The 18,478-nt window shown below is 34.6% G+C and overlaps 1 protein-coding gene across 1 annotated transcript in view; it reads right to left on the bottom strand.

Moving 5' to 3' along the window:
* The window catches only part of LOC106055802 (succinate--CoA ligase [ADP-forming] subunit beta, mitochondrial-like), a 31,688-nt gene that overhangs the window by 7,375 nt on the left and 5,835 nt on the right, over positions 1-18,478 (bottom strand). Inside the window, exons 4-11 of the mRNA XM_056011863.1 lie at positions 17,982-18,144; positions 15,959-16,133; positions 15,159-15,254; positions 14,096-14,257; positions 12,507-12,649; positions 11,572-11,692; positions 10,236-10,324; positions 2,074-2,144 (exon numbers count right to left, since the gene is read on the bottom strand). Of these exons, the coding sequence (XP_055867838.1) occupies positions 2,074-2,144; positions 10,236-10,324; positions 11,572-11,692; positions 12,507-12,649; positions 14,096-14,257; positions 15,159-15,254; positions 15,959-16,133; positions 17,982-18,144 (1,020 nt within the window). The remainder of the gene's footprint in view (positions 1-2,073; positions 2,145-10,235; positions 10,325-11,571; positions 11,693-12,506; positions 12,650-14,095; positions 14,258-15,158; positions 15,255-15,958; positions 16,134-17,981; positions 18,145-18,478) is intronic.

Genomic DNA, 18,478 nt, shown 5'->3' on the forward strand with positions numbered 1-18,478 from the left:
CTTTACAATTGTAGCTACTTTATAAGCTAATTTCTAGCTACTTTATGTACTAGTTGGCAACTATGAAAAAAAAATAAATTGAACTTTTATAAGCTATTTTTATTCTAAATATCACACTAAACAAATTACACAAAATATACAATTATCTCATGTTTTATACATGTGTATATATTTATATATATATATATCTCCAGTATATAGAAATTTGTTAACTTTTATATAAGAGCAAATTGATGCAGAAAAGCTCATTTATTTTGGCATTAAATAAAAGAGTGAACATTTTACAAGATTTTTAGCTTTAATTTAAATAGCAATTAAAAATCCAGTAATGAAAAGTTAAACTAGTTAAATATATAAACTCAAATACAAGTTCGTATTTTTAAAAACACATTCTGTGTCTTTTTTCATACTAACATGCAAGCCTCCATTTAGATTTTAGAAAAGGATCAGACAATTTAAAACTCCTGTAAGTAACATCTTCAATAAAAAAAACGTTTTGTAACAATAATTTTCTAAAATTAAAAATTAATATAATTATACAGACACGAAAGACATTCGAAATAAGAATACTTCAATGAGTTGATTAAGAAATAAATTTCAATCCATTAAAGAAGTTGAAACATGAAAATCTGATTTTTGAGCTAAAATGTCAAGGCAATAATGAACAAGGACCAAAAATATAAGCCAGTATCAAGTGAAAACTTTTCAAAGCCATTGGACAAAAATATCCAGCAGACATCTCTGGACATGTAAACCTCTACAGTGTGGTTGCTATAGATACATTTAAATTAGCTCTAAATTTCATAGAGAACTCAATAGTGTGAAGAAACAGACTCCGATAGTTGAATAAATTTGCTCTGTTTTTAATTAATTTTTTTTTGTCATTTCTACAAACAGATCAATAATTAAGCAAATTGAACATCTCCAGATAATAACAGTGTCATTGACTTGGTTACACAGAGGGTGTGTCGTGCAGGACAAGGCAGAGGCTACAAGACCTGACTTGCTTTTATTTAGAAGTTTTAGCATACATTTTTCAGCTAAACAATTTTATATTGATTTATTTATTTTATTAAACTGATTCATCAATTATTATTCTTGATTTAATTAATAATTATTAATAATAATAATAATAATTAAGATTTTTTTTTACTTATCATTAACCTTTTTATTTTTATCTATTTATTGTACGAACAAATTAATTCACTGAGATTCATGAAAGAAAATTCATTCCAGACATCATTTGAACAGCTACAAAATCAATATCTTTCATATTTCAATCAAGTTATTTGACGGCATTTGATGCACTTTAAAAAATAAACTGCTAAATGCCTAAGTTTACAAAATGAAGTAATATCAAAATCTCTTTCGCAGAGAATAAACAAATACACACTTGTGATGGAACGTGAAAAGAGATTTTGAAGGACTAAAACACATTCACACTGGAACAGAAAGCTAGTGATTGCTTTGCTCAAAAAAGTTTTTTTTCACATTTTCACATGCGACAAGTAAAGGTGCTAGCAACAACATAATCCATCTGCCAACCAAACCATTATAATATAGCATGTTACAGAAATCAAAGTTATCATAGAAACCAATACTGTAATGTTGTAGTTAGATTCATTTATGTTTATAAATGTGTAGTTTAATATTTTTTAGTATTTACATTTTATTTTTGTTGAACTTCATATTTTAATCTTTAAAAATTAAAAAAAAAGTTGAAGGCTTAATTGAAATTTCTTAACAACTAGCTATTTGACTATTTAAATCAGAGAGAAAGACTGAGATAATTGGGTATGTGGTCACATTACTATGATATAATCAGGTCAGACAAGCCAGGATCAGGGAGATAACTATGTATACAGAAAGTGATGCTGGAAAAGTTCAAAGGGAGATAACTATGTATAGTGATTCTGGAAAAGTTAAAGATATGAATCTAGCATTGAAATTTAAAAAAAAAAGGTTAGAAAAGAAATGTTTGACAAAAAAAAAAAAAAAAAAGAACTAGATTAAAAAAAAACTGGTAACAGTGAACATGAAATGAAACAAAACAAAAAAAAAGTGATTCTTTACAAAGGTAGTTCAAACTTGACGTCAATTGATGCTTCCTTGGCAAGTGTGACAATATTTGACAGTTTCACTACCTGAAGAGGAAAAAAGATTTCTTTTTGTATTGTTAAGTCTATCATTGCCCTTCATGTTGACAAAACAGACAATAAACTTATAAGGACCTTAACTATAAATAACAAAGATGTGTACTGAACTGAATTCAAGTTTCACCCTATGTAGGCTTGCCAAAAACTTCTAGAAAACACATAGAAGCACCATAGGTCTGACTTCAATCACTTCAAGGTCACCTGATCATATCAAGGGATATCCATATGCATGGTGTTTACAGCAGTGTGTTCTCAATGGCCATTTCTCATCTCAAATATGCTGGGACTAACATGTATTAGCCGTTAACCACAACTACCCTGACTCGAAATATGCTGGATTAACATGTATTAGCCAGTTACACACAACTACCCCAACATGAAATATGCTGGATTAACATGTGTTAGCCGGTTACACACAAGTACCCCAACTCAAATATGCTGGACTAACATGTATTAACCGGTTACACACAACTACACCGACTCGAAATATGCTGGATTAACATGAATTAACTCCCCCTACTCTTGCTGTCAGTTACTTGCATATATTAACCGGTTATACACAAGTACACCGACTCAAAATATGCTGGACTAACATGTATTAGCCGGTTACACACAACTACACCGACTCGAAATATGCTGGACTAACATGAATTAACTCCCCCTACTCTTGCTGTCAGTTACTTGCATATATTAACCGGTTATACACAAGTACACCGACTCAAAATATGCTGGACTAACATGAATTAACTCCCCTGTCAAGAGCGTGGGTGTGTAAGATGTGAGATTGTGTGTGTGTTTGTTTATTTTATGGGTTGGCGTGTGAATTGTTTTATCACGGGATTTTCAAGGGGGGACAATTAGGTTTCTAGCGGTCAGTCAAGCAGTTGGAGAGCTGACCTGGTCTGAGTAGGGTGCTGGTGTTTTGTGTATTTCATAAGAGTGATATAATTGTGTGCTTTATTAAGTATTAAAGTATTATCGATATTCATGAATATAAGGAGTTAGAGTTGATGTATACTAAGTGTTCGTATTTGAGTTAAGCAAGTATTGACAAGTGTAATTGAGAATCATACCCTAGATTATCGAGCCATATGTAAGTGTAGTAAGGAACTCACCCGAGTTCCCTTACAGTTGGGGGCTCGTCCGGGATTTGAACCCGGGACCTCTCGTCGCATAAATTGTATAAGTAGAGCAGTTATAAATTGTTATTGATGTACTTAAACTTACAAATATTGTTCTACATGTTATATTGTTGTTAATTTGACACTCATTCTATTTTAAAACATTTTTCCTCATGTGTTATGCCCCTTGATTTGGCCTGAGGAACGGCGGTGGTTTGAAGTACCAATACAGAGAGGACAGCGACAGCCCGAAGTTGCATCACGAGGACAGGTTGGATCACGTGCAGGGAGTGGAAGTTAAGTGATTTGTGTTACCTCTCGTGTAGCTGAACCCTCTACTCTCTAGCCTCTATTTTCTTGCTCTATTATAATTTGTTTCAATTTGACTATCATATATTTTCCTGCTTTTTTTTCTTTGCTGTCATACTAGCCTCTCAATTTAAGGCTTCAGTCATTTCATTCTGATTTTATTGTTGCCAATTTAAAAAAGGCAAGAGTCTTTAAATCAACGTATTCTAACTTCCTGAATCTAATAATCTGATCATTATTTCAATTTGTATTTTTCTGTCTTGATCATTTACTTGCCTAATCTATTGTATAACTAAAAATATTCTTCAAAATTAGGATTGATTTTATTTTCTTATTGTATGTATAATAGAGCACTATAACTATTCTTAAGGTAGTTATTTAAGGTAAAAGAAATACTAGGACTGTTATTTTAAAATTTTCTGTAAAACTTAGTGTAGCAAACGTACTGAGTGCTGTGTATTAGAAGGAATAGAAAGTAAAACATGGAAAAGGAGAGTGAGGCAGAGAAACAGAGAAGAGAAAGATCTGAGAGGGTGGAGGAAAGAGAAATGTCCAAGCTGCAACAGATGATAAGATTAAAGGAACTGGAATTGGAGGAAAAAGAGAAAGATAGACAGGAAAAAGAGAAAGAAAGACAGGAGAAAGAAAAAGAAAGACAGGAGAAAGACAAAGAAAGACAGGAGAAAGAGAAAGAAAGGGAACACGAAAGAGAAATGAAGAAACTTGATTTACTAATTGCCCAGGAAAAAAATAAAACACAATCAAGCGCGACAACCGGAGTCACGGCCCAGAGACCAAGACTGAGTAAAGGTTTCCCTGCCATGACAACAGAAGATCTACCATGTTACCTCGACATGTTCGAGATGGCAGCTAGGAGAGACAAGGTTCTAGAAGAAGACTGGGTGGCACAGCTGCAGGAGAAAATAACACCTAAACTAAGGCAATTCCTGACACAGAGAAGATTAGTGGACTGCACTGACTACGAGAAGATAAAAAAAGAGCTCTTAGACTATGTGGGAATGACGGAGGAAGCCTGCAGGAAAAGATGGCATGAGACTGTCCCAATTGAAGATGGCCCAAGAGAATTTTTTGTGTCATTACAAAAGAACTTCCGACAGTGGTGCGAGGCGGCGAAAATAGAACGAAACTTTGAACAGCTGGAGGAGTTAATATTGAAAGACTCTATACTCAGTGCCCTAAACGAGGAGGTAAGAGAAGAGATCCTAGATAAAGAACCTGAGTCGTTGGAAAAGCTAGTTGATTTGTTGGAGAACAGAAAGATAATCTTCGCCAGTAAAAGCATTTTCAAGAAATCGAGAATTTATCAGGCCAACGCAGTGAGTGACAGAAGAGATTTGAATAGGCAAAATTACCGCTACCAAACCAGTCCTAGCAGCGCAAACTATATCAGGCCAGACATTGAGTACCATGAGCCCAGAAGAAATTTCGTCAGACCCCGCTATAGCAATTCTTACAACAGAGCAAGAGGGCGATGGAATAGGCCAAATTACACATTCAGCAACCAAGTTAACAACAGAAGAAACAACTATGGAAATGGAATGTACCAGAATAACCAAGGAAGGTATAGGAATGAGACTAGAAGGAACTACTCCAATCAAGCCGAATGTGCCGTGGTGCAATTGCCTGATAGACAAGGGACTTGCAATCTGATCTACCATAATCCAGAAAGTGTGGCTAACTTCATTATGAATGACAAGTCTATTGGATCGCTAAACATAGAAGAAGGAAAGCTGAATGGAAGAAAGGCGTCGATCCTGAGAGATAGCGGCTGTAGCGTTATCGCCGTAAGAGAGACACTTGTCAATGAAAAAGATATTTTGCCGGAGAAATGCTCATTGTGCTTAGCAGACGGGCAAGTATTTAGATACAAAACCGCAAAGGCAAAGCTTGACACACCTTACCTGAAAGGAGAATTCATCGTTGTGCTATTTCCGGAGCCGGTCGCTGATGTGTTAATAGGCAATGTGAAAGGTCTGTTTGTGTCAGCCGTAGAAACGAGAGGAATGAAGAACAGAGAAAGGGAAGAAACTCAAGTAAAGTCTCCGGTCATAGGAACAATTATAGAAGGGAGTCTAGAGAAGGAACAAGAAGAAGATGAAACTCTGGCACCACTATGGAGAAAATGTACCGAGCAAACAACACAAGTGACTAAAGAAGCATGTATTACGTTTGTCAGGAAGAAGAGTTTGCTTTACAAGAGAGTTACGTCCCTTACGGAACCTCAAGTTGTTAAAGATCTTTTAGTTGTTCCTAAGGGCAGGCGTAAGTTAATACTGGAAAACGCCCACAGCTCACCACTGGCAGGGCATATGTCTGTAAAGAAAACAAAACTTCGTATCTACTCTGAATTTTATTGGCCAGGGGTCGACAAAGATGTAAAGCAGTTAGTAAGGTGCTGCGACCCATGTCAGAGAGCAAAAGTTCCAGGGAGAGCTGGTAAAGCAGTGCTGGGGAAGATGGACAGACAAGGTGTACCCTTTAAGAAAATCGCAATAGACCTGGTTGGACCTCTTCCTATGACAGAAAGTAAACATAGATACATCCTAACTATGATAGACACATTCTCCAGATGGCCTGAAGCTGTACCGTTGAGAAATATAGAGACAACTACTGTGATAGAAGCTTTGTATTCGGTCTGCACTAGGATTGGTTTTCCAGAGGCCATTCTCTCAGACAATGGTTCTCAATATGGTTCAGATTTATACACAGAAGTCTGCAAATTCTTCAATGTGAAGATAATCAAGTCCTCGCTATACCACCCGGCCTCGAATGGATGCGTAGAACGCCTACATGGTTCACTTAAGAGCATATTAAGAAAGCTGTGTTCTGAACGATCTAAAGATTGGGACAAATACTTAGTCTCGGCATTATTCGCTATAAGAGAACTGCCCAACGATACAACAAGATTTTCACCCTACGAACTTGTATTTGGAAGAAAAATTAGAGGGCCGATGGCAATTTTGAAGAAACTTATGACCAAAGAAAAAGAAGTTGACACTAATTACACTAACTTGTTTGAATATCTTGAGGAATTAAAAGAAAGACTACAAAGTACAGCTAAGATTGCATGTGATAATGAAGACATAGCGAGGCAAGAACAAAAACGACTATATGATAGAAACACTGTAAAAAAAAGTTTTGATACAGGAGAAATGGTATTAGTGTTGAAACCAAAAAAGGGAGATAAGCTCAAATTATATTGGGAAGGCCCGTACAAGATAGAAAAGAGGTTATCAGACTTAAACTACATAGTAAAGAAAGGAAACAAATCAAAGATATTTCATGTAAACAGATTAATCAAATACTATACCCCAGTTGAAGTAACAAGTAACAATGTTGCCAACAGTAGCTGTAAAAGTAACATTTTGTCTGCTGCATTTATTGGAGTCGTGGATGAATATGACCATGATGAAACAGGGCAAATCATTGATAATGAGATAGAAGAATTAAAACTACCGAAAATGATCCATGGAAATGGAGAAGTAAACCAAAGGGCAATAACCATTAATAAAGACTTAAACCAAACTCAGAAAAATGAAGTTGAAAAACTTCTTGAAGACTTTGCACACGTAATATCAGATGTACCAGGAAAAGCGAAAGTGGAGCCCTTTAAAATAACTCTAACATCGGATAAGCCTGTCAATTTAAAACCTTATAATGTACCAATGGCATTGAGACAAAGGCTACAAGAAGAAATTGAGTCGATGATTAACATGAATATTATTGAAGAGAGTGAATCGCCTTATGCATCTCCTATGATCTTAATCAAAAAGAAAGATGGAACCTTGAGACCAGTTGTTGATTATAGGCAATTAAATTCCATAACAAAATTTGATGCAGAAGTCATACCAGATCAAGAAGAACTATTTATCACACTAAGGAAAGCTAAATATTTTAGTAAATTAGACCTAACGAAAGGTTACTGGCAGGTGCCATTAGAAGAGAGTAGTAAGCAGTACACAGCGTTCAAAGTACCCAATGCACACTATCAATTCAAATATCTCCCATTTGGTTTAAAAAACAGTCCTAGTTTCTTTAACAGAACAATGCGTAGAGTGCTAAAAGGTTTAGAACAAGTAGTTTGTTATTTTGATGATCTGTGTGTGTACAACACTGATTGGCAGAGTCACATGTTCTCGTTGAGACAGGTGCTTGAGAGGTTAGGAGAATTCAATATTACTGTTAAGCCTAACAAGTTACTAATTGGGTTCCAAACTATTACATTCCTAGGCCATAAGATTGGCCAAGGCTTTCTTCAGCCTGAAAATTCTAATGTCAGTAAGATTCTGCAGCTACGGTACCCTAAAACAAAGAAGGAAACCCGATCATTATTAGGTCTGCTCAATTATTATCGCTCCTTCATTCCAAACTTTTCAAGCTTGTTGTCTCCCTTTACTGAAATTCTTAAAAAAGGGCACCCTTCTAAAGTTGCTAAGACTGTGGAGGGGGAGGTTGCATTGGAGCGTATACAAAGATACTTGACTTCTCACCCCATTTTAATGTTGCCTGATCCGGATAAATGTTTTTATCTACAGTGTGATGCTTCGGACAAGGCTGTTGCAGTTGCTGCTCTACAGTACGTGGGAAACAAATTGCATCCTGTCCGTTTCCTCAGCAGAAAATTACTCCCACGTGAATGTAAATACAGCATAATGGAGCGTGAGTTGTTAGCATTAACATGGGGAATTAAGAAGTTGGAACACTTCTTGTATTCACGTAAGTTCATTGTTTGGACTGATCACCTGAATCTCAAGTATCTCAAGTCTGCAACCACCAATGCTCGTATTGCTAGATGGATATTATACCTTATGGACTTTGACTTCGAAATAGAGCACATAAAAGGTACAGACAACTTTTGGGCTGACCCATTGTCTAGGCTGACAGTTTGAACTCACATTATTGTTTCTGTCAGAAGCATACCTGGTATTGTAACGTTTTCAGACTGTGCACGTCTCAGCAATCCAGTATGTACGTTGAACTTTTTCAACTATGATCGTCTTGTCAGAGAAGTTACTACTATTACTACTACTACTATTATTATTATTGCTAAATTACATGGACTGAACTGTTCATCTCTTTGTGTTTTAATTGTACTTTGCACAAGACGCGTCGTCTCATCCAGTATTGAGAAGCATCGGAAGTCAAGTCTTAAGCTCTATATTTACAAACAATAAACAGTACATTGTAACCTGACGTCACAAGAGAAGGAACTGGACAAGTGGAACAGATGAAGATTAGTTTAGTTATATTATTAGTTTTATTATTACATATGCATTATTATTGATGAACTTGTTTTTTGGTAATGGAAAGATAATTCATGTATTTTATTAATGTTGATGCATAGCAGTATTGTATTCATTATTTCATACTTAAACTCATGGATGTAATTTGTTGAATTGCAATTAATTACTAATGTAAACATAATAAGATGTACTGTGTATTTTTGAGTAGTATTTTTTTAACCATGTTGTACTTCAACAATGTCATTAATAATTTTTTTTAGTGTACATAATATAGACTTAGATTTTCTGGGAAAATCTAGGGGAAGTAAGGGGGAGATGTCAAGAGCGTGGGTGTGTAAGATGTGAGATTGTGTGTGTGTTTGTTTATTTTATGGGTTGGCGTGTGAATTGTTTTATCACGGGATTTTCAAGGGGGGACAATTAGGTTTCTAGCGGTCAGTCAAGCAGTTGGAGAGCTGACCTGGTCTGAGTAGGGTGCTGGTGTTTTGTGTATTTCATAAGAGTGATATAATTGTGTGCTTTATTAAGTATTAAAGTATTATCGATATTCATGAATATAAGGAGTTAGAGTTGATGTATACTAAGTGTTCGTATTTGAGTTAAGCAAGTATTGACAAGTGTAATTGAGAATCATACCCTAGATTATCGAGCCATATGTAAGTGTAGTAAGGAACTCACCCGAGTTCCCTTACATCCCCCTACTCTTGCTGTCAGTTACTTGCATATATTAACCGGTTATACACAAGTACACCGACTCAAAATATGCTGGACTAACATGTATTAACTCCCCCTACTCTTGCTGTCAGTTACTTGCATATATTAACCGGTTATACACAAGTACACCGACTCGAAATATGCTGGACTAACATGAATTAGCCAATTACACACAACTAAACGACTCGAAATATGCTGGACCAACATGAATTAGCCAGTTACACACAACTACACCGACTCGAAATATGCTGGACTAACATGAATTAGCCAGTTACACACAACTACACCGACTCGAAATATGCTGGACTAACATGAATTAACTCTCCCTACTCTTGCTGTCAGTTACTTGCTTTTGATTTAATACTTAATATATATATATAGCCAATATATTGTGGAATATTTCCACATGTCCAGAGAGCCCTTTGTGTCTGAACTCATCATCAGTGTACACAAGGTCCTCTCAACACTGTAATGTATTAAAAGGTACATGTGGGTGAGTAGTGAAACAGGAATAAAAGAATCCTCTTCTGTTACATTACATTGTCTCATGTGCTCAATAAAAACGTATCCTCAATTAGCTAAAACAATAATGTCTTGATCGAGATAACTTAGATGACCTTTCTTATTCCATTCTTACTGACTGGATTAATAAATAAATAGAAGGTACTCACTATTTTGGCTGCCTCATCCAAATTATCAATAGCTATAATTTTAAGTCCACTATTAGCTATTAAGGCTTTAGCATCATCCATCTTGGTTCCTAGTGGAAAGATAAAAAGACATTTTTATAAAAAATCTTTTTTTTTGTCCAATAATGCCTTCCACCATCAGAATCTCAAATATATCTTATCTTATATAATACAGACGTTACTTCAAAAAAGAAGATGATTACGCCCTACACGTCATGCATTTAGTCATACATATTAACCAATGACTTAAATTCTGCCAAGTCACTGGTTTTCCTGGCTAGCTCAGGCAACCCATTCCATGCTCTAATAGCACTAGGGAAGAAGGAGTATTTGTACAAATTTGTCCTAGCATATGGGACAAGGAATGTGCATGATGTCTTTTCATACATTTAGTCAAATAAATTTATTTGGAGTTATAATCGTACAAGTTTAGAGTTGCACAGGCATTTAGTCTGACATTATTTAAAATATGATTTTCTTTGACTATGTAATTTGACTGTGTCATTCCGTAAGTGGTATTTGCTTTCTGATGTTAAAATTGTATTATTTATTGACTTTGTGGGTGGAAGAGAGAAGGCAAGTATGAATAATAATAATAATAATAATAATAATAATAATAATAATAATCTTTGTTATCTATAAGGAAATTTGTCTTACAATATGTGCATTACACCAAACAAAACATTATAGAAAATCAAAATATACATTCACACAAGACTCATTCATAATTCACAAATGAAATGTTTATACCAGATAGTTGAATTGTATTTAATGATTTGATTGCCATGGGAACAAACGAGTTTTTGTGTCTGTTTGTCTTTGCTATCTGTGTCTTGTATCTTTTTTTGTGATGGTAAAATCACAAAATCCTGACCAAAAGGGTGATTTTTATTTCTAAAATCTTATTAGTTTTCTTAAGAAAGTTTTGTGCGGTAATTAGGTAGCAGATCTAGTGTTTTGTGGTGGCTTTTCATGAGATGTTAATCTCCCTTTGCTGTTAATATAATTTTATATTCAATATACATGTTTAATGCATGGATGTCAATGAAAAAAGAATGATATGGGGCCAACTGCCATCTTTGATCTTTTATATTCTAAGATAGGATACAGAGCTGGTGTGAAGAGTGAATAATGTTTTGGTACCTTGTATTAGGTAAAGCTTCAAATCTATATCTCAAGGTTTTAATAATTGCAGACAGGCCATGGATCCCATTTAAATGTTTCTGACAGTGTGTGTACCTAATTGTATGAATGGAAGCTCTACAAGTCCAATTTAGCATACCCTTCGCCACACCTACTTTCAACGCAACCAATTTACCTTGTAACCTAACCACAATGGGAATCTTTAAGCTCAGACTTCCTGCAGCTGCCACAATCCCTTGAGCAATAATATCACAGCGCATGATACCTCCAAATATGTTCACTAAGATTGCATTTACCTATTAAACAAAAATAATATATAACTTTTACCTCTGTTAAATGATGCTAAAAGAAACACATTTCATAAAGACAATACTTGCAAAGAGAAATGTACACATTATCCAACTTAAATTATATTTGGGAGTCGGCCTGACACTAACATAATAAATATTATTTACTAGATCCCATAAGTCCTAACAATCAACTAGAAGACGAGAAGCAATTACCATTATGGAGGATTAAATATTAATTACAACAGTTTAAGTTTAAGGCATATAATATTATGTAAAGGCTTAAATTTCAAGTAAGAAATAGACAGAATGCTGTGGACCTCTTTTTCTCAACTAAAATTTAATGTCATTTATATGTTGTCCAACTATAAAACTAAATATATAATTTAATAAATACCTGAGTTTATAATTAAGACTAAACACCTTATGAATCATGAAGGAGATATACTTCACCAAACTCTGTGACCAATAATGTATGTGGTATAATGAGGTGATAATTAGCCACCAACAGCTTTTTTTTGGGAACCATGGAGTAGTTAGAGGCACAAGTTTCTGATCTAGACTTCAACCCAAAAGCATGATTGCAACCAAAATGTTCCTTGGTATGCCAAACATCTGACCTAATTGGAATAACTACTTTCTAACTTCAATAAATAACAAGTTGCTAAATAAAAAGCAATAGGATTTTTGAACAAAATTAGATTTTGATCAATATAAAAAAATTAATTCCATAATGTTTTCCCATTTAAACAAATTACACTAATGAGTAAATTTTTTTTTGGCACCAAATTATTTGCAAACACATCTACGTGTCTAAAATTACTTTGGGATCTGATGTGATAAGTTTGAAGGCCTCAGTGACTTGTTGTGCTGTAGCACCTCCACCAACATCAAGAAAGTTTGCTGGAGCCCCTCCATGCAGCTTGATAATATCCATGGTAGCCATAGCCAAGCCAGCACCATTAACTGAAGAAACAAAACCATAAATAATATATAAACATTTTGCTATATCTTTTCATTGACTTGTTTCATTTATTAAATGTCAACTAAATTCTTCCCTTAGCGGATTAAAGCTTAACTTGTGTTAGATGAAGCAAAATTCTGTAAGCCACAGATTAACTTGTGCTCTCAAGGGCTATGAAGGTTCTGTAAGCATTTGAGGAAGAAATATTAACGTGCACTTTGCGGACAACAAAGATGGTCTAGCCAAGACAGAAGAAGAGCTAGATGACTTGGTGATAAGCCTAGACAAGACTTCTGAAGCATATGGTATGCAAATCAATGCCAAAATAACACAAATCATGACCAATAGCCAACAGGGCTTTAAAAGAGACATCAGTATGGATGTGAAAAGCTGACAAGTGTCAGTACTTTTAAATATCTCGGAGTTATTGTTTCAGACAAAGGAATAGCACAGTCCACAGCAGCCCTTTCAAAACTCAAAACAATATGGAAAGACAAAGGCATAGCACAGTCCACAGCAGCCCTTTCAAAACTCAAAACAATATGGAAAGACAAAGGCATAGCACAGTCCACAGCAGCCCTTTCAAAACTCAAAACAATATGGAAAGACAAAGGCATAACCCTTGACACTAAAATCAGACTGATGGGCTCCTGGTCATGACCACATTCTTATACGCTTGTGAATCTTAGACACTGACTGCAGAACTAGAGAGCAGGACCTTAGCAATAGAAAGATCCTAGGTATCACATATAAAGACTGCATCACAAATAAAGAGATTAGAAACAGGATAGGTTCGGCTAACTACTGTAAAAAAAACGCAAACTAAAACTCTATGGCAATATTAAAAGCAAAATCCTTCCTTTAGGGAAAAGTACCAGGAAATAAAAGAAGAGGCAGACAGAGAAAGAGATTCTATCAAAGGAAAAAGACAGAGGAATAGAGAAAGACTATCAACAGATCTAGTTTGGTGCCCCAACAGACAGAGATAGGTGAAAGTGAACCTTATGCAGTAGTTCTTTCATGATTTAAGGAGAGATAGGTGAAAGTGAACCTTATGCAGTAGTTCTTCCATGATTTAAGGTTTGATCATTTACAAGCTGGTACGCCTTTTTACTGGCGTCTCTGTCCTGTCCCTCCTCAATATCTTGACATTTTTTCTCTATCCGCTTCTTCTTTCAGGTTGACAATTTTGTATTCATGGGAATAATTTCGGACGGACAACTTTTTCACATTAAGCTCTCATTGCTTGTCACAGAGCATAAAGTTAGTATTTAGTTATGAAAAAAAATAATTTTATTTATTAAAAGGAATAGTATTACTGTCTAAACATTATTAACAGCTCCCACCACCAGAAAAAAAAAACTGTCTAAACATTATAAACAGCTCCCCCATAACAGAAAAAAAAAGAGTTTTTATGATGCCACATTTAAACAAAAGCATTCACTGACCCAAGCAACCAATGTTTCCGTCCAGAGCTATGTAATTCAGGTCAGACTGTGCAGCTCTGCAGTCTCTCTCATTCTCCTGAGACCAGTCTCTCAAGGCAAAAATGCTTTTCTGTCTGAAGGCAGCATTGTCATCAAAGTTGATTTTAGCATCCATGCAGTAAACTAGAAAGACAGAAGTACCCTTAGATAATGCTTCTCTTGGTGGTCAATACAAAATATATATATTAAAATGATATATTTAAAACAAAAATGGTTCAAGCCATGGAAGAAAAGAAAATACACATCACCAAAAGAATTATGTAGAAAAAAAAATATTCTCTCATTCTACAGAAACTTTAGCTATGGTGGTAGACTCTGTCAAATACCTAAAGAAGTCTAATAAAAGTCATCTATTTGCTCATTATTGTTTGAGCCATTTGAAAAATCATTATCAGTTTGGCCAGTCAGATAAACATTAGATTAAAACATTTGAAACAACCGGCCATTGTTGATGCTTTAAAACTAATTTGTTTCCTTTATTTTCTTCCTAAAATATTTTTAATTGCTTAAAAATTAATCATAAATAATTTCCCATTGTTAAAGACCTTTTTTTTTCTCTTTTCCACATATGTTAGTACCAAAGTATGATGTGTTTAAAACAGAGGTCTTTACATTTTCTCTAGTATTTTGCCTTTCTTTTTTAATGGCAGTGACATGGGATAAAAAGCTCAAGATTTCCATTTTAATTGCTTTTAAGGTGTTATTTATTAAGTGTTGTGTAAATATGGATCCTAAAATATTTCCTAGAACTTATCTCTAGATCTAGATAACTTGTATAGGATTTGTAATGTTTCATTTCATAATTCAAATTAAAATAGCTTTTGGTCCTATAAACATTAATTTAATTCTATACCAAATGTAACATTTTCTGATAAACATAAAAGTAGTCATAATATGGAACAAGACAATGGGCCAGTGATATATCCAACAGAATGTAGAAAATAATTCCAGAGAAAGAGTTAAATGTCTTTTTTTAATTGTCATAAACAAATGAGCAGTTTGATAACTATACATATGCTTTTACCTTGACCAGAGTTATCCTCCACCATTGGGTTGATCTCCAGCATAGAGGCATCATATTTAATGAAAATATCATTGTACATCTTCATGATATAATCTGCTGCCTGAAACGGATCACAATCAAAGTCAGATCAAGAAAAACTTGAACATAGAAAATGTAAGGTGGGTTACTTTAAAAAAAAAACAATGTCTACTTTAGTTGGCATGTATGGAGAGGTTTTATAGGAAGCTGGGTTATGTGGAACCTAGTCACAACCTGAGCTGCCTAATGGTAAATGAAAAGAAGCACAAACATTTGATAGTTTAATATATATTTTACCAAGCATTAAAAATATGTTCAGTGCAATGACACAAAGGTGGGATGTATGGTTGAGTGACAAAAAACGCTTGGCTACCTATCAAGAAGCAACAAGAAAAACCTTCCCCCTGGCCCCAGTGCTCCACAAAAGAGATTGTACCATAGTGTACTGAGCATGCTATAAGCATGAAAGTTGGGTTTAAAAAAATGAAATAAATAAAAAATATAAAAAAATCTAAGCAATAATGCTATAAATAATTGATACAAAATATTAAAGACATTATATTTGGGTCTAATTCTCTTCTTTCCCTCTTTGATTACATTAAGTATGTCAAGAGTATTAGTTTGTCTAAGTAGTTAGAGAAACAAAAATGTAGAATAGATGTGAGATGTTTATTTTGAAGCCATATTAATATTGATGTTCAAGTAAAAACTGGAAGACTTTAAAAGTCTCACAAGTAGGTGCTAACATATCCAGTGGTAGGAGCAATTGTAGATTAAAATACTTGCCTTCTCTATTGCCGCAGAGCTGAATCCAATCTTTTTAGCCACATATAAGGCCTGTGATCTGGAGATGCCTGCAATGATGTCAATGGGTTCCTTGATGATTGCACTGGGATTTTCCGCTGCCACTTCCTCAATATTGACACCCCCATGAGCGCTGCCAACTAAAACGGGGCCCTGTGTTTTCAAGAGAAAACCATTTAACATTTAGAGGTAGGTGAGACTGAATGGAAAAAGGAGAACAAAAAATGTGCATGACAAAGATCAAAACTAAATCAAACATGGCAGATCATGAGGACTTTCGATTTCATGCTTTTTATTTAAACCTGCACCAAGAACTCTTCTTAAATTTCAGTTTGAAAACAAAGGCTCAGAGTCAGACTACATACATCTGAATAGTTAGTGGGTTATAAATCGTGCTGAGTATGCAATGTCCTTTTTAAACCGACTGCCACAGAAAATGATGAAAAGTATTTCACTAGACTGAATAACTAAACAGTACCAATTAGACAGACTCTGACTAACTTCTTAAGATTTGTTCACTTTTGCTACTGCTCAGTTCATGGCACATTTACTAGTCCTAGTCAAGGATGCATGGACAAAGAAATTGACCTTTATGTTGCAGGGGTTAAATAGCCTTTTAGAATATATAAGTGCATATATCAAAAGAAAATTACTGATGGTTAAATAAGTTGTTTCCCCCTTTCAGACCATGTGATCTATGGGGCAGATGATGTAAAGGTAATCTGTTTCTGTGGCCCATGGTTAATGAGGGTGTCATGTGGCTAGCACAATGACCAACCACATTTACTTTTTCCCCAACTATTGTCAGGTACTCATTAGAGCTGGGTGGACTAGAAGGCGCAAAAAAATCCTGAAATTAAAAATCCCAGTCTTCTTCAGAAAGATTCAAACCCGGGACCCCCAGTCTGGAAGCCAATTCCCTTTATGTTAATGTTAAAACAATGTAACTATTTAAAAACACATAGTGGCTCTGTACCTATAAAGGTTTCTGATTTGCTTTGGAACCATAACCTTAAACTTTGCTTATTTCTCAAGTTTAATTTTCTAGAAGAAACCTTCTCCCCGTGCCCCTAGCATGTTTTTAACATAACCTTCACAAAGAGACATGGTGACTAGCCCCAAAAACAATTCCCTCATCATAAAAATAGAAAGATGTAAAAGATCATGGGAGCAGTGAAGAAAAGTTTTATAATTGCCTTTTTTTTTTTCAAGGCCAAAGAATGGAATAACTGGTGCAGAAAATACAGGTAGCAAGACTTTTTGTAATGAGACAGGCCAAAGACATTCCTTGACCTAGATAGCTGTCTTACTTTTCTTCAGTTAAGTTGGTCACAGTGTTATATAAATGTGACAACAGGTAAACATTAAATCTTGGAACTTAAAAGCAAAGGACAGCAGCCCCTTGAGTGTGGCAAGTACAAGAGTACAACAGCTATGAACTGTTTAAAAAAAAAAATTAAATAGTAAGAAATCAAAACTAATAAAGTTCCACCACTGCATCATGTTTTTTTTGTAGGCAAATTGATACTGCCAACTAAAACATAGGCTTAACATTATGATACATTTTTTTAAAATATCAAATGAAAATAATGAATGAAGACTCTATTAGAAAGCAATCTAATTACATTTAATTAAATACTTTGCATATCTTTAAATATATGGATTTACATGAACTACAGGTACAGTTCTAAGGGAACTTGTTGATTTTTTTTTTTAATTTCAAGAAACTAAAGCTTTTCTTTTTTACTTTTATTTTCTTTAAAAATCACATATTACTATTTGGTTGAAAGAGATCATTCAATACATTTATAGACTATTCTTTTTTATTTAGTAGGAAATTAGATTTGACTATTAGGTAGCAATATAATTCTCTTTTAAAACGTCAATAAATCTCATTCTTATGACACATAAATCTTCAAGGCTATATTTTAAAGTAAAATATTAACTGTTAATGGACTTTAAATACATAAGACCAGCCTACAACTGGAGCTCAAAACTCACCCCATAGGTTCTCTCTAAAGTGATTGCAAAGTAAAACTCTCGCCTGAGGTACAGCCTCTCAACCACCATCACCTTGTTGCAGATGCGGCCTTCACTCCCTGTCTGTTTTGTGAAGAGCTTGTGACCAATCATTTTACTGCCAATCTCCTTGGCCTCTTTAGCTCTGTCAAACAAAACAGACTTTGAAAAAAAAACCTGTTGAATTTTATGGGAAGGGTTAGGAGAGTCTCCAGATCTTGAAAATAAAGCAACGAAACAAAATATTTATGAATAACATTGCAACTGCATTTTGCCAAAGAGAAAAATTCAAATATGCTGTTAAAATCCTTATCCTTTCAGCAACTAAAAAATATAACAATACAATTTTAAGCCTATTTCTTTCTTTTTTTTTTTGCTATCTTTATTTAAACTTCTTCGCTTTAGAATTTATAATTTATTTAGGATTTAAGTTTATAAGTTCCCTTTCAGACCTTGCGGTCTTTAGGGAAGATGATGTA

This window comes from Biomphalaria glabrata, chromosome 15 (assembly GCF_947242115.1).
Source record: "Biomphalaria glabrata chromosome 15, xgBioGlab47.1, whole genome shotgun sequence".
Taxonomy (NCBI): Eukaryota; Metazoa; Mollusca; class Gastropoda; family Planorbidae; genus Biomphalaria; species Biomphalaria glabrata.